Consider the following 23,822-nt stretch of genomic DNA (forward strand, 5'->3'; position numbering starts at 1 on the left):
AACAAACAAACTATCTCAGATGTTTATCCTCTTCCAAACATTACAGATATCATTGACAGTTTGGGTAACAGTAAATACTTTTCAACAATCGATTTACGTAGCGGATATCATCAATTGGAAGTTGCACCTGAAGATAGGCATAAAACAGCATTTTCTACCCCTGGAGGCCACTGGTAATTTAAAAGAATGCCTTTCGGTTTGAAAAATGCACCAGCAACTTTTCAAAGACTACTCGATGGAGTATTGCGAGGACTCAAAACTCAGCAATGTTGTGTATATCTAGACGATATTATTGTATTCTCCAGAGACATTAATGAACATGCTGTGCGTCTGCGTAATGTTTTTCAGACACTTAGAAAAGCTAAATTAACATTAAATATGGAAAAATGTACTTTTGCATTGACAGAGGTTACATACCTAGGGCATGTCATTAGTGAAAAAGGAATTAAAACAGATCCTCGATTATGTTCGGCAGTTAAGGACTTCCCAACACCACAACGCGTTAAGGAGGTACAAAGTTTCATTGGTCTCGCATCGTATTACCGAAAATATGTTCAAAATTTTGCTGAAATTGCCCGACTCTTAACCCAGTTATTGAAAAAGGGTGCAAAATTTCATTGGTCTGAAGATTGTGAATCTGCATTTCAAACCCTTAAAGATAAGTTAACACACAGTCCTGTATTAGCCTACCCAGATTATAATAAAGAATTTATTTTATCCTGTGACGCAAGTGGTCATTCAGTAGGAGTTGTTTTGAGTCAGAATATTAATGGCGCGGAACACCCCATAGCCTACGCTTCGAGACAACTAACAACGGCAGAAAGAAATTATTCCACAACGGAGAAAGAATTGTTAAGTGTTATTTATGGTATCAAATACTTTAAATGCTACTTGTATGGTAGGAAATTCAAGGTCATTACAGACCACGCAGCTTTAAAATGGTTGCTTGGATTAAAGGATCCATCTAGTCGTCTTACCCGTTGGGCCCTATGTCTTTCCGAAATGGATTTAGAAGTTATCCATAAACCAGGAAAAAACACACGAATGCAGATTGCCTAAGTCGGAAAATAGCAATTTTGGAAGCAACAGGCCGAGATACTGAGGACTGGAGAAAGGCACAAGATGAGGATACAGAATGTAAAAAATACGCAACTCAAAAACAATTTTACTTTGAAGATGGTGTATTATGCCGTAAAACAAAACTTGGACCGCGAATTGTTGTTCCCCAACACCTTAGACAAGAAATAATGGCAGAGGCCCACGATCATATCCTTGCAGGACACGGTGGACAGCGGACAACCGAAAGACGAGTAGCAGAGCGATTTTGGTGGCAAACCAGAAAGCAGGATGTTGCGCAGTACGTTCGTAATTGCATTGCGTGCGCACAAAGAGCTGAACTTTCTCGTTCAAAAATACCCTTACAGAGGCTCCCCGAGGCTTCATGTCCATTTCAAACCTGCGGAGTCGATCTCTACGGGCCATTTCATAAAACACCTGCTGGTAATAAGTATGTTCTTACAATTATCGATCACTTTTCACGCTATCTAGCTATGGTGAGTCTCCCAGATCAGCAAGCAAATACAGTTGCCCAAGCTTTAGTTAACAACTGGATACTTAAATTTGGAGTACCTGAAGCTATTATCACAGATCAGGGATCTAATTTTATGTCTGAATTAATGAAACAGCTATGCCACTTACTAAAAATACGCAAATTACGCACAACTCCGTTACACCCTCAGTGCAACGGGCGCACAGAAAGAGTTCATTGGACAATTGGCAAGATGCTTAGTTATTATATTAACGAACAACATTCTAATTGGGATACCTATTTACCAATAATCGTGTCGGTATACAACGCCAAAACGCATGAAGCAACTGGCATGTCACCTTATGAAGTGGTCTATGGAAAAAAAAATGCCGTCCCCTTTTGATGTAATCAGGCAGAAAAACGGAAAAGTCGGAGAAACAGTAAGAGATTTCAGTCGAATGATGAAGGATGTATGGAAAAAGGTTCAAAAATCTAATACAAAGGCTTTGGAACGACAGGAAAGAATAGGTAATACCCAAGCTAAATATCCAAATTACAAAATCGGTCAGTGGGTTATGCTTTGAACTCCTTACATAGCGAAAGGAAAAACGAAGAAATTTGTAACAAACTACAGAGGTCCTTATCAAATTATTGAGATCACGTCACCAGTCAATGTTAAATTGCAACTGCCCACCCGAACTACCATTGTCCATGCAAGTCGTTTAAAACCTTTTAAGGGCGCTCCAGATGTAATTACTTCAACAATAGTGTCTGCTTTTCCGAAGGGTGGAGTAAGTTCCCGTAAAGGAAAAAGAGTGGCCACGCCAGCACAACATACAGACATGGCACCATACAATCTTCGTTCAAGGGTGCGAATGTCCTAGTTGAATCTTAGTAGACTGTGGACAGTATACAAATGTAAATAATTAATAAATTATAATGGTTTATTTTTTAAGAAAGAAAAGTTGAACGTAGAAACATGTAGATCTTGTAGTTAACAATGTATTTCCTCTTTTCTTAATTTTTGTTTTTACTAGGTTGGTAGGTTCATAACCATGTTGTTTGCTTTTTTCAGAAAACGCCATGCAAGCATTTCCTACACAAAACCTATCCTACCTCAATGACTCCCTTGACAGTTCCCTTCTGAAGTCATTAGATATGTTCATAAACTCGCAGCAAGGCAAAATTGATGCCAATGTTATGATGCAACATGTCTTAAAATTAAAAGGTGAACGCAAAACTAAAATTATAATGCTAGGAACGGGAATATCTGGAACCTTTGTGTTGGTGTTTCTGCTTTGTACAATTTTCTTTTATTTAAGACGAAAAAATAAGCCAAATAATAATATACCACTTCATCAAATCCCTGTTAACTGGATACCACACTCTTAACTGGTGTACTTCAGCAGTTACTTTTGAGCATTAGTGTATTAATTTTGTTTATTGTACTTCATTCTTTATTAAACAGTCTCTTGTTAACATAAACAATACTGTAGAATAGATATTCTTACATTAGTATAGGGTAGATTAAACAGCTGTTGCCCTGTAATTTTCTAAGTGCAAAATCTATTTTTTGTGTATTCATTGTCATCAAGATTTGTTACACTTATTACAACCATTTATGTAAGAACTATGTGATTCATGACCGTACAGTGCTTTTGTAAAGTGATAAAGTATTTTCCACATACTTAATGTGAAGCGTGTGTAATCTTCTAAGTCGAGAGTTTTCAGTGTTTGTGCTTTTGCCGTGTGAAGAGTGGAGGAATGTTGAGTGGTAAATTCGAGGGCGAATTTCTCCGAAGGGTGGAGGAATGTTGAGTGTTACTTAAGTAAATAAATTAGTGAAATCAAAGTGAACTAGAAATTAGAATATAAATGGAAAACTTGGTTTAGTTTAGAGAGTTACATACTGGCATTCAGCGTGCAGAACAGCAGAACAGAAGAGACAATGACCGTGTAGTCAGCAGTTCCACATAAGCGGGCGCTGTCGATTCAGCCGTCAGGGCATCGCCCGACCGGCTCACGTGTTTCTCAGTTGTCACATGTGAGCAAAGGCCCTCGCCTACATTCCAAGAGCCAATGACCGACGTTAAGAAGATTCTTCGAGAAGTTTTTCAGCGTGACGGAAGAGGCAATGACCGGCTCACGTGTTTCTCAGTCGTCACATGCGATCAGAGGCCCCCGCCTACATTCCAAGAGCCAATGACCGAGGTCAAGAAGATTCTTCGAGAAGCTTTTCAACGTGACAGAAGAGGCAATGGCCGTGAAGTCGTTCACCTCCAGTAAACTGAAGTGTATAAATACGCGAGACGCGGAGGGCCCGACAGATGAAGACGGATGAAGACGGGGGCGAAGACGAAGACGAAGACAGAGACGAAGACGAGAGACGAAGGAAGAAGAGTAGCAGTAGTTTTCAGTCAGTTTCGGTGCTGAAGACCGTCATGCAAGAAGAGACTGCATCATGCACAGACGCACCAAGTCCGCCGCTGTAATGGAATAGCAAGCAGCAGCCGCGGCGCCAGAAGACAGGTATTTGAAGTCTGATTTTTACGTACCCGGGTGACTCGTGAGGACGGGAAGGAGACGGACTCACCTCAGCAGTCACCTGTGAGCTGGGATGAAGAGCTGACAGCCGAAGACTGGCAAGCGGGAGTCCGTGGTTCGAGTCCGCCACACTGGCCTTCTCCCGCCGCACCGCTCCGCTGGCCGACGCAGAACACACGCGGCCGCTTAGACAAGAGAAACACTGGGACGCCACACCCAAGGTATCATCCGATGCACGACTTCGCTCGCAATAGTTAAAACCGGCCACCTCGCGCTGCGCGTCTCCGGTCAGCTGGGCGAGACGGCGACACGAGATACACACCACTACGCGTAATCAGACGCCGCCGCCGCCGCCGCCGCCGCCGCCGCTGTCGCAGCAGAAGGCTACGCAAACGACACGGCTGCCGCTCTCCGAACCAGAACGTCCCAGTAAGATACAGTTGTACGAAACTTTCAATAAAAGTTATCTTATGTAAAAATGATGTTTCATTCGACCTCATACCCGAGCCAAGGAAGAACCCACCCTGCCCACATGTTGTTAAGAGAGAAAAGTTAATTTATTTAATATTTTCACCCTGACAGAATGCTTTAGAATGCTCATCCTGACAATTGACAGCATCAAAAGAGAAAACCCAGTTACATTGAGTGACAGAACTGTCACATTTAGTAACACAACTGTTACATTTGATGTCAGAAGCCGTTTTACTTGTTACACACGGGATCAGTGGGGAACGTCTGATTTACACAGGACGAACCTGCCGTTTTGTATGCTCAAGATATCCAGTTACTTCAAATAAATAAGCTAACACGGTCTTACCAGCAGATCTCCGGTCTTCCCCATATGATCACCGAAAGTTAATAATTATTACAAATGTTTCCAGGAGATCGACTGACAATTTTCGTCGCACCGAGACTTCGAAATTGCTTCACTGCCTTATGGAATTTAAGTTAAGCTTAATTTAATCATGATAGAACAGTATTGAACTTTGTGAATGTGATAAGCCTGCTTTGTCAATGAAAATTCCCTTAATATACGCATGTTTTTACTATCCTGACCAGTGAAGCTAAATCAGGCCGGTGTGAGAGAGGTTTTTAAATTTTAGATCCCATAAAAAATATATTAAATAATTATTTTGGTCATCAAAACTGCTCTACTGCAAAGTTATTATTATGGTGTTTCATTGTCTTGCGACAACAATCACGAAAGCTTTTACAGGATTCAACCAGCCAAACGTCATTATCAGAGTGTCTAAGTGCACGTGGTTCAAGCGGTGACATAAGAGTTCCGTAGTGATACTCACGTTGACAACACAGTCCGAACACGCATCACATAACCACTCATAACATCAACTTGCCAATGGCCTCTGAGAGACATATGACAAGAAATTTAATTTAATTGGCAAATGGAGAAAAACATGCACCGAATGAAGCAGGCAAAAAGGCATGTGGATGATTAAAGAATCAGACTGGCGGACAATGCCACTTACAGAAAAATTGAAGTGACCTCTGGAAAAAGGAGAAGCAGGGGTATGAATATCAACAGCTGAGGTTCCAAGCCAATGTTAATAAGAGAAGGGAAATCTGGAAGTTCGGAAGAATACACTTAGGGGCTACATAAGGTGAACGGATTCCAAGACAGTATGTAGAAGGGGAAGAGGAAGTAAATGACGATAAGCTGTGATGGGGCATATGATAATGTGAGACGAATTTGGTTAAGCTCTAAAACCCTTAAATCAAAACGAGGCCCCTTGGAGAAGAAGCCATTTCCTCAGAACTACTGAGATCCTTTGGAGAGCCATCCACGACGAAACTGATCCATGTGGTGTGCACACTAAATACTACCAGACTTAAAGAAGAATGGTGAAATCCCTAAAATAAAAAAGAAGGCCCTGAGAGGTTCGCACGCTACAGAACTATCTCCTTAATAAGTCAAGGCTGCAAAATACTAATAAGAACTATTTACGTAAAAATTGAAATACAGGAAGAGTGGAGTTGGGTTAAACCCAGAGCATCGGTAATGCTTCCGTGAAGATATATAACATACTGCAGAACTGAAAGTTTTGGTCCTGTCCGTGAAGCGTTCCCGAACGGTGTGTTTGGCAGTTTACTACCCCTCCGATAATCTATGACCCAAGATCGAATCGCCATTCTTGCTGCTGTTGTGACCTTCACTCCGCAGAATGGATTGATGCAACTCTCCATGATAGCCTATCTTGTCCATGTCTTTCCATCTATGCATAATTACGGCAACCATCCATGTGAACTTGTTTACTCTAACTGACCATTCCTTGCTGGCTCATACCAACCACCCCTTCTTCTAACCAAGTTTCGCCATATATTTCCTTTATTCAAACCTACATTCAGTAACTCCTAACCAGTTATTCGACCTTTCCATCTAATTTTCAACGTTCTCCTGTAGCTCCACATCTCAAAAGCTTCTACGCTCCTGTTGTCTTAACTACCTATTACCCACGTTTCGCTTCTGTACAAGAAAATGTCCCAGACAAATAGCTTCAGAAGTCTTCCTAACATTTAAACTTAAATTCGATGATAATTAATTTCTTTTTTCTAGATATGTCTTTTCGCTATTGCCAGTCTGCATTTAACCCTCTGTACTTTGGCCTTTATCAGTTATTTCACTTTCCAAATAGCAATACTAAATTTAGTGCCTCAAATAATAATACAGTATCCTTAACATCAACTTGTTTAATTCGAATACATTCTATTAACCTTATTTTACTTTTGTTGATGTTCAGCTTTTATTTTCAAGACGTTATCCATTTTGTTCAAATTCTCTTCCAAGTCCTTTGCCGCCTGTGACAAAACTACTAATACATTGGAAACTTTAATTAATATTCTTGTTTATTCTCCCTGATCTTCAATTCTCTCTTCTAATTTCTCCTAGGTCTTCTTCTCAGCTTTCTCAATGAAAAGTTTGAATAACATCGGGGATAGTCCACTAACTTGATCCCTCCCTTCTTGACCGCTACTTCCGTTCAATGTTCTTCCACACTCATAATTGCAGTCTGGCTTTCGTCCTCTGAATGTCATCCCTGCTACCTTCGGAAATTCAGTTCAATTTGTCAAAAAATTCCTCTAAATCTGCGAATACTATAAATGTATGTCGGCATTTTGAGAACATATCTTTTAAGATACGTCAAACGTCAATACATCCTCGTGTATTCCCACATTTTACCAGAACGCTAATTGATGATCCCCGAGATCGACGTCTACTATTATTTCCATTCTTCTGCAAATAATTAACGTAATTTTTTTGCAGCTATGACGTAGCAAAAAGATAGTTCGGTAACATGCAGACCTGTCAGCGTCTTTTTTTTATATTTGGAACTACTCCGTTCTTCTTAAAGTCCGACTGTATTTAGCCTGCCTTATATATCTTGCACACCAGATACAGTAGCCTTATTTCGATTTATGGTTTTGAGTGCTGACAGATTCGTCTCGCATTAGCATACGCCTCATCACTATTCTTTTTCATTTACTCCTTCTTCACCTTGTACTTATTATCATGGAATCCGTTCTCCATATGTACCCCCTCCTTGTATTTTTTCGAACTTTCAGATTTCTTTTCTTTGTTTAGTGCTGGGTTGCAATCTCAGCTGTTGATTTTTATATAGCTGCATCCCTTTTCTCCAAAAGTTTCTTATTTTTTTCCGTACAGGTGACCTATCTTTTTCTTTAATCATACATTATTCTCCTAGAACCTTGCATTTGTCCTCTAGCCATCTTAAACTCTGTCTCAAATATTTTTTAGCCATCCATATACCTTTTTGCCTGCTTCAATTGCTGCATATTTTTCTCCTTTCACGATTTAAATTAAGTTCCTTTTTTGCTATCCAATTCTGCTGGACCTTGTCTTTTGGCTATTTGATCCTCTTGTTGCCTTCAGTATTTCATCTCTCAAGTTAATCATATGTCTACTATTCTATTCATTTTTCTCTTTCAGTCAAGCATTGCTACACGTATTGAAAATATCAACAACTTTTGGTTCTTTCAGTTATCCAGGTCCTATCTCCTTACTTCCCTAATGCTCTGCAAATTCTTCAATTTTAATGTGTATTTCGTAGTAATTAATTAAGATCAGAGTCAGCATCATCATCTGCAACTACAATCTGGTTTCATAAACTGTGTCTTATCAATATATAACATATCTTAAACCTTCTCTAGTGCCTCCAGAACTATAGTGGTTCCTTTAGCACCTCCTCCTACTCTCTCTTTGCCACACGCAAATGACACCAGGGTTACTGCCTTAATATACACCTGCATAATATCGTGTACAGCTTCTGTGAGCATGCAGAAAGGTTGCAACATGACGTGTCATGGACTTGACTAATGTCATAATAGTGCTGGAGGGAACTGACACCATGAATCCTGCAGGGCTGCAGGCAGCAGCATCTGGCCGAGACAGATGCAGCAACAAGGAAGTAAATCTATTTTGTGACTTATACGAGTTGCTAACCGGGAGCGAATTTAATAGTATCATCTGCGTGCTTTAATAGTTTAGTTTCTTGAGTTTCTGCATGTTAATTTAATATCTAACTGCCACAGATCTCGTGTTCTCTTTGATTCGGAAAGCAAACCGATTTTGTGACATATTAAAAGTTTCTAATTATGGGCGAATTATATGCTTTCACCTGGGGTTTGGTAGATAGGTTTTTGAATCTCTGCATATCAAATTAATTCGTTACTCACAGTTCCTGCACAGTTCCCGCAGTATAGTTCTGCAGCACATGCCAATAGTCCTATTATCTGGGTAGTTTTCCATGGTCTTCAGCATGGATAGGGACTGTGATTGTTGTGTACGGATCTGAGCAGGGTTAGTGACACTTTGCTCTCAGCTCCAGGCTGTGATGGCTTCGGTTACACAGCTTGTGGCTGCAGTAGGTTGGCACCACTGTTATGGGCCAGTCGTGGGGAGCCAACAGACGTCCAGCACATGCGAGTCCTCTGATTGGTCCTCACCAATGGCCAGCCTAGTTATTTCTCGCACTGAGGCTAACCCCTGACCTGTGGTCGAATGGGTGGTCATCCTGGGGTGTAGCAGGAGGCGAAAGACTTCCCAGGGGGCCGCACGTAAGGCCTCCCCAGTTAGTCTGACAAACAGGTTCTGGGTGCTGTCTGTGGCTGAAACTGTCACTGAGCCAGATGCCAATGAGTGTCCTGTTTCAGAGGAAACCTCTCAGCCTGCAATTTCCGGGCAATCATATAGAGTGTGATTAATGATAGTTGGGAGCTCCAATGTTAGGTGCGTTATGGGGCCCATTAAGTACAAGGCGGCCAAGAAGGGTAACAAAGCCAATGTGTACTCCAAGTGCGTACCAGGTGGAGTCATACCAGATGTGGAATGGGTCCTCCCGGATGCCATGAAGAGCACAGGGTGCTGCCAACTGCAGGTGGTGGCTCACTTTGGTATCAAGATATTTGTCACTTTGGATCAGAAAAGATTCTCTCTGTTTTCGAGCAGCTAACAGAAGTGCTAAGGACTGCCAGTCTTGCTTGCGAGATGAAAGCAGAGCTGACCATTTACAGCATAGTCGAGAGGACGGATTGCGGACCTCTGGAACAGAGCCGAGTGGAGGGACTGAATCAGAGGCTCAGACGATTCTGCGAGCGTGTAGGCTGCAGATACCTCGACTTGCGCCAAAGGTTGGTTGTGTTTCGGGTTCCGTTGAATAGGTCAGGTGTCCACTAAACGCAGGAGACGGCTGCACGAGTAGCAGGGGTTATGTGGTGTGGACTGGACGGTTTTTTAGGTTAGAGGGTCTTGGGAAACACAAGAAGGGCTTCAATCACAAAGGGTGCTGGCTGAACACAGGAAGAACATAGATACAGGTACCATTGTATAGCAGTTGTAAATTGTCGTAGCTGTGTTGGGGAAGTACCAGAGTTCCAAGCGCGAATAGAAAGCACTGATGCTAAAATCGTTATAGACACTGAAAGCTGGCTAAAGCCGGATATAAGCTCAGTCGTAATTTTTGCGAAGAACCTAACGGTGTTCCGAAAGGATAGGCTAAATACGATTGGCGGTCTCGTATTTGTTGCTGTCAAAAGTAGTTGAACTTCTCGCGAAATTGAAGTAGATACTTCTTATAAGTTATCGTGGGCAGAGGACATTGTTGGCAACCGGAACAAAATAATAATTGGATCGTTTCACCGACCTCCCAACTCAGCTGATACAATTTCTGAAAGGTTCAAAGAAAACGTGAGTTTGATTTCAAACACGTATCCATCTCGCGAAAATACATATTTAATTTAGGGGGTATGCAAAAACACCTTCCGAAATTGCATTAAACGCATTCTCTGAAAATTATTTCGAGCAGTTAGTTCATGAGCCCACGCAAATAGTAAACGGTTGTGAAAACACGCTTGATCTCTTAGCAACAAATAACTCTGAGTTAATGAGCATCAAACCGGATACAGGGATTAGTGAACACACAGTTGTCGTAGTGAGACTGAATGTTGTGACCCCCAAATTCTCCAAAAATAAACGAAAAATATACCTATTCAAAAAAGCAGATAAAAATTCACTTGACGCCTTCATGAGATACAGTGTCCACTCCTTCCAAATTAATATAAATATAGACCAGATGTGGCATGAATTCAAAGAAATAGTATCGACAGCAGAATGACATTTTCACGCTGCAGCGGAGTGTGCGCTGATATGAAACTTCCTGGCAGATTAAAATGCCATTCTGGAAACATCCCCCAGGCTGTGGCTAAGCCATGTCTCCGCAATATCCTTTCTTTCAGGAGTGCTAGTTCTGCAAGGTTCGCAGGAGAACTTCTGTAAAGTTTGGAAGGTAGGAGACGAGGTACTGGCAAAAGTAAAGTCGTGAGGACGGGGCGTGAGTCGTGCTGGGGTAGCTCAGATGGTAGACCACTTGACCGCGAAAGGCAAAGGTCCCGAGTTCGAGTCTCTGTCCGGCACACAGTTTTAATCTGCCAGAAAGTTTCAGTATTGACAGCAGTTGAGAGGTTTGTACCAAATAAATTAGCAAACGACGGAGATGATCCTCCCTGGTACACAAATCGGGTCAGAAAGCTGTTGCAGAAATAACGAACAAAACATGCCAAATTTAGACAGACGCAAAGTCTTCAACATTGAAGATCTTTTACAGAAGCTCGAGTTTAGCGCGGACTTCAATTCGAGATGCTTATAATAGTTTCCACAACGAAACTGTGTCTCGAAACCTGGGAGAAAATCCATAGATATTCTAGTCGTATGTATGCTGGCGGCAAGACACAATCAGTGCCTTCTCTCCGCGATAGCAGTGGAGATACTCTCGAAGACAGTGCTGCCAAAGGAGATTTACCAAACACAGCCTTCCAAAATGCTTTCACAAAAGAAGACGAAGTAATTATTCCAGAATTCGAATCAAGAACAGCTGTCAACGTGAGTAACGTAGAAGTAGATATCCTTGGAGTAGTGAAGCCACTTCAAACACTTAATAAAAGCAAGTCTTTTGGTCCAGACTGAATACCAGTTAGGTTCCTTTCAGAGAATGCTGATTCAATCATATACAATCGTTCGCTCTACGAAAGATCCGTTCCCAAATACTCGACAGTTGCACAGGTAACACGAATATTCAAGAAAGGTAGTAGGAGTAATCCACTAAATTACAGGCCCGTATCATTAACGTCGATATGCAGCAGGATTTTGGAACATGTATTGTGTTCGAACATTATGTATTACTTCGAAGGAAACGGTCTATTGACACACAGTCAACACGGATTTAGAAAATATCGTTTTTATGAAACACAACTAGCTCTTTACTCGCATGAAGTGTTGAGTGATATTTATAAGGCATTTCAAATTGATCCCGTATTTCTGGGTTTCCGGAAGGCTTTTGACACTGTACCACACAAATGGCTTGTAGTGAAATTGCGTGCTTATGGAATATCGTCTCAGTTATGTGGCCGGATTCGTGATTTCCTGTCAGAGAGGTGACGGTTCCTAGTAATTGGGATAAAGTCTTCGGGTAAGACAGAAGTGGTTTCTGACAGACCCCAAGGTAGTGTTACAGGATCTTTGCTCTTTCTTATCTATGTAAACGATTTGAGAGACAATCTGAGCAACCGTATTATGTTCGTTGGAGATGCCGCTATTGTTTAGTGACTAGCAAAAAGTCATCAGAAGACCAAATCAAACAGCAAGACGATTTAGAAAAGATATCTGTATGGTGAGAAAATTGGCAATTGACACTAAATAACAAAAAGTGTGAAGTCATCCACATGAGTGCTACAAGGAATAACTTGAACTTCGGTTACACGATGAATCAGTCAAATCTAAAGGCCGTAAATTCAACTAAATTCCTAGGAATTACAATTACGAACAACTTAAATTGGAAGGAACACACAGAAAATGTGGTCGGGAAGGCTAAGAAAAGTTTCCGTTTCACTTGTACGACACTTAGAAAATTTAACAGATCTACTAAAGAGGCTGCGTACACTACGCTTTTCCGTCCTGTTTTAGAATACTGTTGCGTCGTGTGGGGTCCTTACCAGATAGGACTGACGGAGTACATCGCAAAAGTTCAAAGAAGGGCAGCACGTTTTGTATTATCGCGAAATGGGAAAGAGAGTGTCACTGAAATGATACAGGATTTGGGATGTAGGTTTTTCGCTGCGGAGCAATTTCTCACGAAATTCCAGTCACCAACTTTCTTCTCCAAACACGAAAATATTTTGTTGACACCGACCTACATAGGGAGAAACAATCACCATGATAAAATACTGGAAATCAGAGCTCGTACGGAAAGGTACAGTTGTTCGTTACTTCCGCGCGCTATGCGAGATTGGAATAACAGAGAATTTTGAAGGTGGTTCGATGAACCCTCTGCCAGACCCTTAAATGTGATTTGCAGAATATCCACGTAGGTGTAGATGTAGATGTAGACGTAACAGTACAGAGTTGAAGAGGCTCGAAGAGTGTAATAGCCAGATATCTATCCAGACCATCGCACAGGAATTCCAAACTGCATCAGGTTTCACTGCAAGTACTATGACAGTTAGGCGGAAGGTGAGAAAACTTGGGTTTTATGGTCAAGCGGCTGCTCATACGCCACACATCACGCCGGCAAATGCAAAACGACGCCTTGCTTGGTGTAAGGAGCGTAAACATTGGACGACTGAACAGTGGAAAAACGTTGTGTGGAGTGGCGAACCACGATACACAATATGGCGATACGATGCCAGGGTGTGGCTATGGCGAATTGCCCGGTGAACGTCATCTGGCAGCGTGTGTTAGTGCCAACAGTAAAATTCTGAAGCGGTGGTGTTATGGTGTGGTCGTGTTTTACATGGAGGGGGTTGCACCGATTGTTGTTTTGCGTGGCACTACCACTGCACAGACCTACATTGATGTTTTAAGCACCTTACTGCATCACATTGTTGAAGAGCAATTCGGGGATGGCGACTGCATCCTTCAACACGATCGAGCCCCTGTTCATAATGCACGGCCCGTGGCGGAGTGGTTACAAGACAATAACATCGCTGTAATGGACTGGCCTGCACAGAGTCCTGACCTGAATCCAATAGAATACCTCTGGAATATTTTGGAACGCCGATTTCGTGCCAGGCCTCACCGACCGACGTCGATACCTCTCCTCAGTGCAGCACTCCGTGTAGAGTGGGCTGCCATTTCCCTATAAGCCTTCCAGCGCCTGACTGAACGTATGCTTGCGAGAATGGAAGCTGTCATCAAGGCTAAGGGTGGGCCAACATCATACTGAATTCCAACATTATCGATGGAGGCCGCCACGAACTTGTAAGACATTTTCAGTCAGGTGTTCGGATACTTTTGATCATGTAGTGTAAGTGTTAGTGCTGCTCGGACAGTCCAAGAAGAAATGGAGACTTTAGTGAGTTCATCTTCTCATTGTGAAGTAAGAGCTCATGAAGTCCCACATTGCATCGGCATTCCACGCACTACTGTTTAGGAGAGCACTAAGAGGTACCAGTCAGTGCTATCTGGACTAAATCAAGAATCAGTACGAAGTGTTGGCCAATGATTTTGTGACGTGGAGAGCATTTGCGGAGGGGCACTTCAAAAAATGGGGTAAAATGAATATTGGCTGTCTGATGAATTATGGACTCCGAAGGTTAGTCAACATCCACAACTGGAGCGGATTGTTTGGTGAGGACCTCCTGATGAGCCGCCACGTACGCCTTGCTTGGCCTCCCAGTGCCCCACGTCTCAATCCGTACTGTTATTGACTGTGTGGTTTCCTGAGGCTGCAAGTCTACCGCCATCGTCCGACGTCATTAAGGACATTAAAAGACGACATCTGGCCGCAATGTTTCACATACTAAGTGCCTCGCTGTACAGTGCTGTTTATAAAGTTGTCTCTCGACTACGGGTATTGTTGATGAATGATGGGTGACGTTTTGAACATTTGTTATAAAGACCATCCTTTTTCATAAGAATCAATTATAGTTTTAATTAGTCCTTTTTCATCATATGAAGCCCTGTCTGTTGGTCGTTTTGCATACTTTTTTTGTTTAAAAGCATCCCCATTTCATTTAAAGCTTGTGTGTCAATTTTTTGTCTCTTTACCTACATTATTCGATGAAGTACTGACTTTTCCAATGTTAACGGAATTTTCGGTTACACTGCACTTAACCACTTTCAAGCAATATATACTCTTTCTCATACTCTTCTATGTGGTGTAAGCCCTCAGACAGCTTATAGAAATGTTTCTGTATTGTGTGTAACAGAGTTCTGTAATTTGTCTATTGGTGGCAATAACAATACACAAAAGTTAACTGGTGTACAAGTAAACTTTGTAGACAATCAAGACGGAGAAAATATTATTAACTAAATTATGAATGCCTGGTGCTTTAATTAATTACCTGCAAGTTATGTGTAAGTTCTTAATTTAGACACCAACAAGGACCATAAAACTGTTAAATTAAAGCTAGAGAGACGGTTTTCTCAATCCAGGTCATTGTTCGCAACAATACTGTGAAAAATATTTACTGCCAAATTAGAATCATCTCCCACAAGTAATATTACTCTACAGGTCTTAATAATCGAAGCAATGTATTGAAACGACATAAACCATTTCATGTTACCGAAATTTTTCTTGTAAGTGTACTTAATGTAATGGAAATAGAATAGAGGAAATGAAAAAAAAAAAAACGTAAACTATGGTGAAATTTCCTAGCAGGTTAAAACAATGTAATGGACCATAATTCAAATGTGGAACTTTGCCTTCTGTAACGGCGTGCTCTACCGACTGAGCTACCCAAGCACAACTCATCCTCAGAGCTGGACATCCGCCAATACTTCATCTCCTACCTTTCAAACTTCGCAGAAGCTCTCCTGCGAAACTTACAGTACTAGCTATCCAGAATTCATTTTGGTAATATGCCACAGGCTATGGCTAAGCGATGTGTGCGCCATTCCCTTCTTCCGGGAGTGCTAGTCTTGCAAGTGACGTAGGGGATCTTCCGTGAAGTGTGGAAGGTAGGAGATGAGGTACTACCGGAAGTAAAGCTGTGAGGATGGGTCATAAGTCATGCTTGGCTCAGTCGGTAGAACTCTTCCCCGAAAAAAGTAAAAAATTTCACATTCGCGTCCTGGTACAGCATACAGTTTTAATCTGGCAGGACGTTTCACATCAGCGTACAGTCTACTGGAGAGTGAAAATTCATTCTGGATAAACAGGAGTATTTGGCGACAACAGCTGCCACAAAAGAAGACTATAACTGTTATTGGAAAAAGAACACTACTTTTCAGATGTACAAACAAGACTTACAAATTACTTTAAGAGCACTAGATGGAAAAATCTGAATTTAGTAACTCAGCACTTACTGTAAATATTATTGGCAAGTGGGATACGTTGGAGTAGTCACACAAAATGATGACTTCAAGGTCGTTTACTGCAGTAGAGAATACAGGAAAATCTGTTTGTAAACCATCATCGCTATTTCGATCTAATAAGGAAGCCTGGTTACATTGTATGTAGATGTGGTGGTCCTGACACTGTTCATCTAGTAACAGAAAAGTCATTTCCAGACATTAAAGCTGATGGAACAACTATATTTAACGACCATTCATTGCGAAGGTGGTAAATGTAGGGTTCCACACGCAAATTTCGCTAGAAGATGGGGAAGATTTAGCATCATATGCACTTGAGGATGTCGAATGTATTAACAATAACTCCAAGTGGGAAATAGAAGTCTAAACTGATATTCCTGAATGCTGTACGCTGATACAAGAGTTGTAATTGGTGTACACGAGTGCTGTGCATGTTGTGTGGATTCGAGTGCGAGGAGGCACGCTCCTATCACTGCTTACATCATTGGGCTATGACAATTGGTCTGTTGGTTTTAGATAAACTAAGGGGAGTTTTCTACAAATAACACGTACAGTTTAGATGTGGAAATAACACTTTCACTTAACTTGAGGGCGCACTGCGTATTTCAGCGCCGAGTGTACCTCAACATGTAAGTTACGTCAGTGGTACTACAAAGTGTATCACTTGTGTTTGGTACTGTTATGGAACAAATTGTTACCCAATATGACATATAATACAGAAAATTAAGACGTTGTAATAACATTGTAGCATGTAATTTGTGGGTCTATTGAGCCTGCCACCAGGCTGGAATGAAGATATCCTAATGTTGGACTCTGATGCCAAATGAGGGTACAGAAAACATGAAGGCAGGTTTGGGATATTTATTGTTGGCTGTTTTAACGTTTTATCATGCTAAAATGCTGGACTGTGATTGGGAGGGCAAAATGTGTGAATGTATGTGTGCGTGTGTGTGTGTGTGTGTGTGTGTGTGTGTGTGTGTTTGTCAGTTTGTCTGTGAGTGTGCGCCGGAAAAGCCGTGCGGATTCTGTGAACGCTGTCAAAGTTGTGTTTGTTTTGCGAAAGGTGATCAAGCTTTGTATGTGTTCTGCAAATGCTGATAAAACTGTGTGACCTGTGCTGAAAAAGCATCCAGCGTTTGTCCTAGTTTCCGCTTGAGTTAATCCAAGGAACTGCAGGACACATATTTTGTCCTAAGTCACCCTGCATTCCTAGTTTCATTAATCCTGCGTTATCTGTACATGATTTGTATTTATAAACCCTGTACTCTCCTGATAACAAGTCCTGTCTTTCCAGACACAGACCTCACTAATTCCTAACAAGTCTAACTTCAACCCATCCATTTTGGTTTTAAAATTCCATGGCCTACCAACCCGATTAAGGCATGTAACATTCCACACACATACCTGTAGGAGGCCACTTCTGTTTTTCTCGATGAAAACACTCTCCAGAACAGCCCTCAGCCGGAGATCCGAACTGAGGACTATTTTGTCTCTGGAATATTTTACCCAAGATGAAGTTGTCATGTTTAAGACATTCGGTATTTGGCTGTGCCACCAGGAAAAATAGCGGCTGTACTTTTTCCTTTGCTGTCAGTTGTTTGCAGGTCAATTATGCGGAATATTTCCCCTTCAACTTCTGAAAGGCTACGGCGCCTCTTCAGCCACAGGTTTGTCTGGCCTCTCCGAGATATCCCACCATTATGCTTACTTCCATGGTACGGCTATGTGTATCGTTGATGAACAGAAATTTTTCCTCCCCTCCTTCCCTCCCAAATCTTCAGCAAGCTTATGGTAGGGGGAAGGGGGGACTTTATATACACAGTTCTGTTCTACAATTTTCTATCAGTCTGAACAAGTGAATGCTAGAATGATTTCATCAACGAAGCAACAACCTAGTTACACGGTCTTTGACTACTCGTAAACTGAGGTTCCACTCGAATTATCAAATGTCACATGACAACCTTTGTGCCTGTGTTCGAATAAGTTGTCTCAGTAGTCTTACTGATTTTAGGCGTGGGCACTAATTGTGTGTTAAAGACAGGACATGGAGTACAAAATTATGTTATCGATTACTGACGATGTCTAAAACAAATACGTGATAAACGTTTTGCTATAGTCATATAGTATATGACACTGTCTCCCGCAGCACACGGAACGTTAGATGTAAAACTGCGCCTACGAGCACAGCAATACTTACAATACTCAAATTTCACCAAAAGGTGAATTCACTTATAAGGAGTGTTTAAAGTAATCCTCTGAAGCAGAAGAAGACATTTGACACGCTATTAGGAATAATGTTGCGAAAAATAAGAATATCGTGGTGCTTTTATCTCCTCTTCAATTTATGTTACAATTCTTTGCAATTATCATTTGATCCATTATCAGTACGTAATAAAGTGATTTATTTTTTGTCAGGACTCGAAGTGCGCAGTGCGATAAATTGAAACAGGTTGTTATTTTCTCTGTTAACAGTTGATAAACGCGTCGTTTTCTTTCTACACCGTTCTACGCCACATGAAAAATCGCTGATCGACAACGACATCGTCTGTGAAGAAGAAAATGCAGCAGCACTTATCTGCTGGAAACACACATCTGGAGTCACTTTGCAATTTTACCAATTTTACAGCGTCAGAGTTACACCAGACAATAAGTTACACCAGACAATATTTAAAAGAATAGAACAACATTAACTGAGCATAAGTCCAGCTAAGATTATACTACATTTTGTAACGTTCCACATTTTCTGTACGTGAAGGGTTTGCTGAAATAGTTAGCAGCTACAACATTTCTAATACTAATGCTGATTGTATTGTAGTTTCACCAGAATGCCACGTAAGTATTCTGTTTGTAAATCTGTGCACCTCTGCATACTCTAGTATAGTTGATTCAATTTTAGATGCTTGAAACTCTCCTGATCTGCGCAGAAGTCAGCAATAAAAATCAGTGCACATTGGCTATACACCACTGCTTTGGTTTTTATGGAACCTCAGAACTAGTTTGCGCTGATGCCAAACAAAACATATATGAAACTCTATTCGTGGAATAAAACCAAATAACCTACAATTGTTGTTTCTGCTAGTTCAATAATTATGGCGAAGTTACAAATATTAATTGCACCTACTATTTTCTATTTATCTTTGAGTAACCAGTCGTTATCATTTTACTTGAAAGATTACAGACCACTTTTTAAAGAGTTCTGAAATGTCTTCTGTATGGTTTGAATACATTTAACAGATTCCAGTTATTACCAAAAATGAAGGGAGCTTCTTTTATGTTCTCGTAAGCACCACAGCAAACATTAAATCTGTGAAATGTTTCCTAAAAAGGCTATAAAAGACTATATGACTGCGACATGAATTTATGACCATAATGGAATCTGTGGAGCTTAAGAAGAACGCTAGAGAATACGTAAATTTGAGCACCCTGTTTTTAATTTTCTGACACTGTTCCTACTACTAATGTAAAAGCAGAAAAGAAACGGATGGTAACGTCTCTAGTATTCCTCAGCCTATTTAGTGTTATCATTCTATTCTGTATAAAATAGCACCAAATCAGAAACTGCTTATTAGACACTAAGCAACAAACTGCCAAATAATAGAGGAAAATATAGTGCACGGGTGAATGGTAAGCGCATAGAAACACACTGTGTCACAATTTTAACTCTGGTTGTATTAACGCTATTACTTGGGCTGCTAAGTAAATTTAGAAAACGCATCACGTGGAGATGTGTACGTATAACATTAAACCGGTACATCTTTAGTCTAATTTGTTATTCTGTCATACGTAGCACAGGTAGTTGTACTTTGTCTGTGGAAAGAAATCATTAGAACACCAACGGGACACGTACAGACCGTTGGCGTACTATATACTAAATGAATTTGGTTGAAATAATGGTAATGCTGTCATATTAAGCGACTAACTTATCTGGAACTGAAAGTTTATTTTTCAGTGTTCTTTGCATTTTATTGATATGCTGTGTAATGTACTGGCTTTTACGTGCTGCAGCTCGTTAAACTTCTAAATCATCACGCATGTTTAACGTACGTAATTACAAATTATCGCTGCTACTGAACATGTGGCAAATAATGTTTATGTCGCTTACTAACGTTAAAATTCTTTTTGTTCGAGTTTCAGTTTTCGTTTCTGTTGGTGGGCCTTTCTATCAGCACCAAAAAAATAAACATTCGCTCTATGGTCTCATTTTTGTGTAACAATTAGAGAACGTTCAGACCTTTCGCCGTGAAGCTTTTTATGGGTAATCGTTCATTGTTATGGTAATTTTACTGATGTAACACTTATTCTTGATGACAATGGGCTAGGGACGTGATAGTGAAAATAAAGAACTATACGCTATCGGACACATGTTCACAATAACGTCCATGCTTTTACAAACATCAGTTTCCGTTGGCATAGGTACTGTTCATTGCTATGTTTGTGTAGACAGACTTCTTATAACTTTATTTTATGGTGACAATGGACGTAATAAATATTTGTTCTTGACTTGATGTGAAGCTTCGTCATAAGAAGCGAGGAGTTTGTTACAGACATTCTATTTGCGGTAGGGATGTGATAAATTTTGTATTGCATGTAAGAAGTGACTAATTCTCTAAAACAGTTTATCAGACATAAGAAAGTGTTACACAACACGTTCAAAATCAGGGAAAGTAAGGTGGAAAAAATGTAGAAGCAAAACCATAAAAAAATGATTTAAACACAGTTGTTGAGAATAGAAAGATTTCAAAAAGTCTAAGAAAGAGTTTCTGAAGCAGCTATTGGTACATAAGGCAGAAAAATGTAGAGGAAAAGATCTGTTGAAAGGAAAAGTAAACTGAAAGACGTAACATGCCTGTACTAATAAATGATATACGGTGGTTGGATAATTTGGGGGAGGGGACCAAACAGCGAGGTCATTGGTCATGAAATGTATCACAAAGTCACAAGTGTGCTAGTATTCCACAAGCTCTGGGCAAGACAGTGAGTACAATATCCAGTAGTACGCCAAAACCACCAAGAGAGCAGGTAACTACTGTAAGTGGCCTCTGTCCGACAAAAATAAGTCTCGTAGTTTCTGTAAAACATGAACACAAAACACATAGTGGTATAACCAGCAGTGAAATACGAAAATCAGTCCATGAATTTTATCGTAGAAGCGGCAACAGCACATCGTTCGCTGACAAGAAAACAAACGAAGGTGAAAATGTTTGGCTCTATAACTATTGTGGACGTGCAGAGTTGCTGTTAGACAAACCTTCATTTCCTATAGACCTAAAAATTATCACTACTGCTGTTCTGCAACCAGAAACTTGGTAATGTATGAAACAAGAGGGCGATAGGTGCAGTGGGAACAGGATTTACCAAAGCCTTGGTGATATATCTAATCTGCAAGAACGATCAATTGAGTCCTCCGCAGAACCTGATGGTGTGCACAATAGTAAGGTGCCAAAAGACCTTTAAGATTCTAAAGGTACCGTGAAGATCAGAATACGCATTTATATACCATAAAGAGGTGACATACAGGTTACAGATATCTTTAGAGCCTGTGTTTCATGTCCACTTTTCCGAGGATTAAGGGTGTAGACACCAAGGTGAAGTAATGGAATCTAACTGGACAACAAAATTGTGATTCTGTGCTCAACAGTGGCATATTATCATTCAGATGAGAGTTCAGATTTTTCGTTAGTCTAATACCGTATAGTGTCTGATTTGCTAAAGCATGAGAAATATACTGTTTTTACGTTTAACGGGAGGATTCTATATGACATTAAAGACACAAATGACAGTATCGGAAGGGTACGAGTGGTGAGATGGAGCAGCATCACAGTTGAGAAATAAATTTTGTGTTCTCAGCTACGCGAAATTCTTTGAAACGGCTTAAGAAAGGGATACCGTGGCTGGAATTGGAGGTAACATAAAGCGTTTTGCTTGGATAAGTGTATTACAGAGAAACAACGTAACATTTCTTGATGATGATGTTACAGTTTTGCACAAAATTAAAATAATCTTAGCACCAGAATCGAAGATAGCAAAACTGGCGACTGGCTTAGAAGGCACCCCGACTCACAACGACAGTCTTTAGTTTTTGTTTTTAGATATCACAAATCCTGGATCATTCTGTAGACGCTTTCAGCTCCGTAAGTACAAATTACAGAAATGTGGTACAGAACCTTGAGCAAGTAGTTTATTCACTGTTGTAGGAAACCAATTCTGGTTACAAATGCCACATATAAAATACCTAACACTGGATACCATGGAATGGCCCTTGTATTGAGTGGAGTTCGTCCTTCCGCGTGGTATTTTGCTGGTCATTCTCATGTCAACATAGCGTAGAAGTTGTAGTTACATTATTTTCCGTTCCGTTGTGGTTTCAAAAGTTCCCTGTTCATTGTTTGCTACAGACAAACTGCTGTAACTGCACTACATTATCTGATTTATGTATCTCTACTTTTTCACATATTTAATGTGATTTTTCGGACTTTTGGTACTGTTCTTCCACTTTACGAAATTTCTCTGCTAACGCAAACACGATGTTTCATGAACGTTTTTGCGTGCGAGTTTGCAAGTATGTTTGTCTTTAATCATAACTCCTTGGACACTTGCTGCAGAACGCTACGCACAGGTTAAATAAATGATACGTATGTTAAATTTACTACCTCGGTTCTTTTTGCACATTTCGGTGGATGTTGCTAAGGTAGTAATCCCTCTGCAGGATCTGAGACAATATCTATCTATAACTGCCTATTGTACTTCGGTCACCATATCACTACAACGTCGCGAGGCTTGTACTTCACTCCGAGCTTCACTCGATGATAGCACATCTTCACCGTTTGACAATGACGCGGTTGTGAAACAGCACATCGCTGTAAAGTCCACGTGTCTGACGTGTTTCCAATGACTGATAATTGTAGAAAATGGCGAATTAGTTGTTTCTGGCAATGTGACAATTGGCCAAGCGAATTAAAAACTATACATCTAAAACATATGAAAATCTAACGTTGGTAAAAGTCACGATGTTTTTAAAGCCAAAGTACTGCCTCAAGCAGCAAAGCAAAGTGACCTCACAGGTCACTTTACAAGGTTACATGTACACTGCAAGTGACTACCATTGTGTGCCTTAAAAACATTAAATTGCCAACGTAACAGTTAAAAAAATTGGCGGTACGTACAAAAGTAATGCGAATACGATTGTTTAATTTCGAGCAGTAGCGCTCATACTGAGTTACAGTACGGGATAATTACTGACACAGAATTATATATTACGTCCAGTTCAGCACAGTTGACAACGGTATTAAATTATAAATTATTTTCAATTGTTTCGTCCTAGTCTACAATTTATTGTTATTTCAATACATAAAAAAGTGAAATGCATACCGTAGATGTGACTGGGAAAATCAAAGTGTTACCACTGAGAGTTTTTTATATCGCTGCATACTTGCCTAATCAAAACATCCTCAAAACTCATTTATTGTTTTCTGTTTTCTGCCGACTGTCGCGAGTTGACCATACACTCGAGTATGCAAATAGTCCATGTTTTATTAACTTTAAAAAATCCTTATGATGGTGGATGTAGAATTCTCCGAAACACGTAGCGGAAAGCTTAATGCCAGGCAACTCGCTAAGGCAGTTTGTGCATTTCAGTTGATATTAACGGTTTCTATTAAGTTTTACATAAAGGATCGTTATAACGACCGAAAGTATTTTACTACATTCATAACAAGTCATTAAATCTGGCCCAATCGCAGTATCACTTGTGCGACCGGATCGGTCTGTTTTCAAGAAAATCTGACGAACGGTCACTCTAACTGGTGAATCTAATAACAGGCGCTAGCCAAATCGTCTCGGCGACGTCAAAGGGCACGATAACAGCATGTGAGGGAGTTGGAGGGGGGCAGAGTGATCTGATAGGTCCGTGGG

The 23,822-nt window shown here is 40.6% G+C and overlaps 1 protein-coding gene across 1 annotated transcript in view; it reads left to right on the forward strand.

The window, feature by feature from the left end:
- LOC126412108 (odorant receptor Or2-like) overlaps positions 1–18,493 on the forward strand; it is a 45,572-nt gene extending 27,079 nt beyond the window's left edge. Inside the window, exon 3 of the mRNA XM_050081539.1 lies at positions 18,384–18,493. Within this exon, the coding sequence (XP_049937496.1) occupies positions 18,384–18,440 (57 nt within the window). The 3' untranslated portion in view covers positions 18,441–18,493. The remainder of the gene's footprint in view (positions 1–18,383) is intronic.
- The last annotated feature ends 5,329 nt before the right edge of the window (positions 18,494–23,822 follow it).

Source organism: Schistocerca serialis, chromosome 7, assembly GCF_023864345.2.
Source record: "Schistocerca serialis cubense isolate TAMUIC-IGC-003099 chromosome 7, iqSchSeri2.2, whole genome shotgun sequence".
NCBI classification, from domain to species: Eukaryota; Metazoa; Arthropoda; class Insecta; order Orthoptera; family Acrididae; genus Schistocerca; species Schistocerca serialis.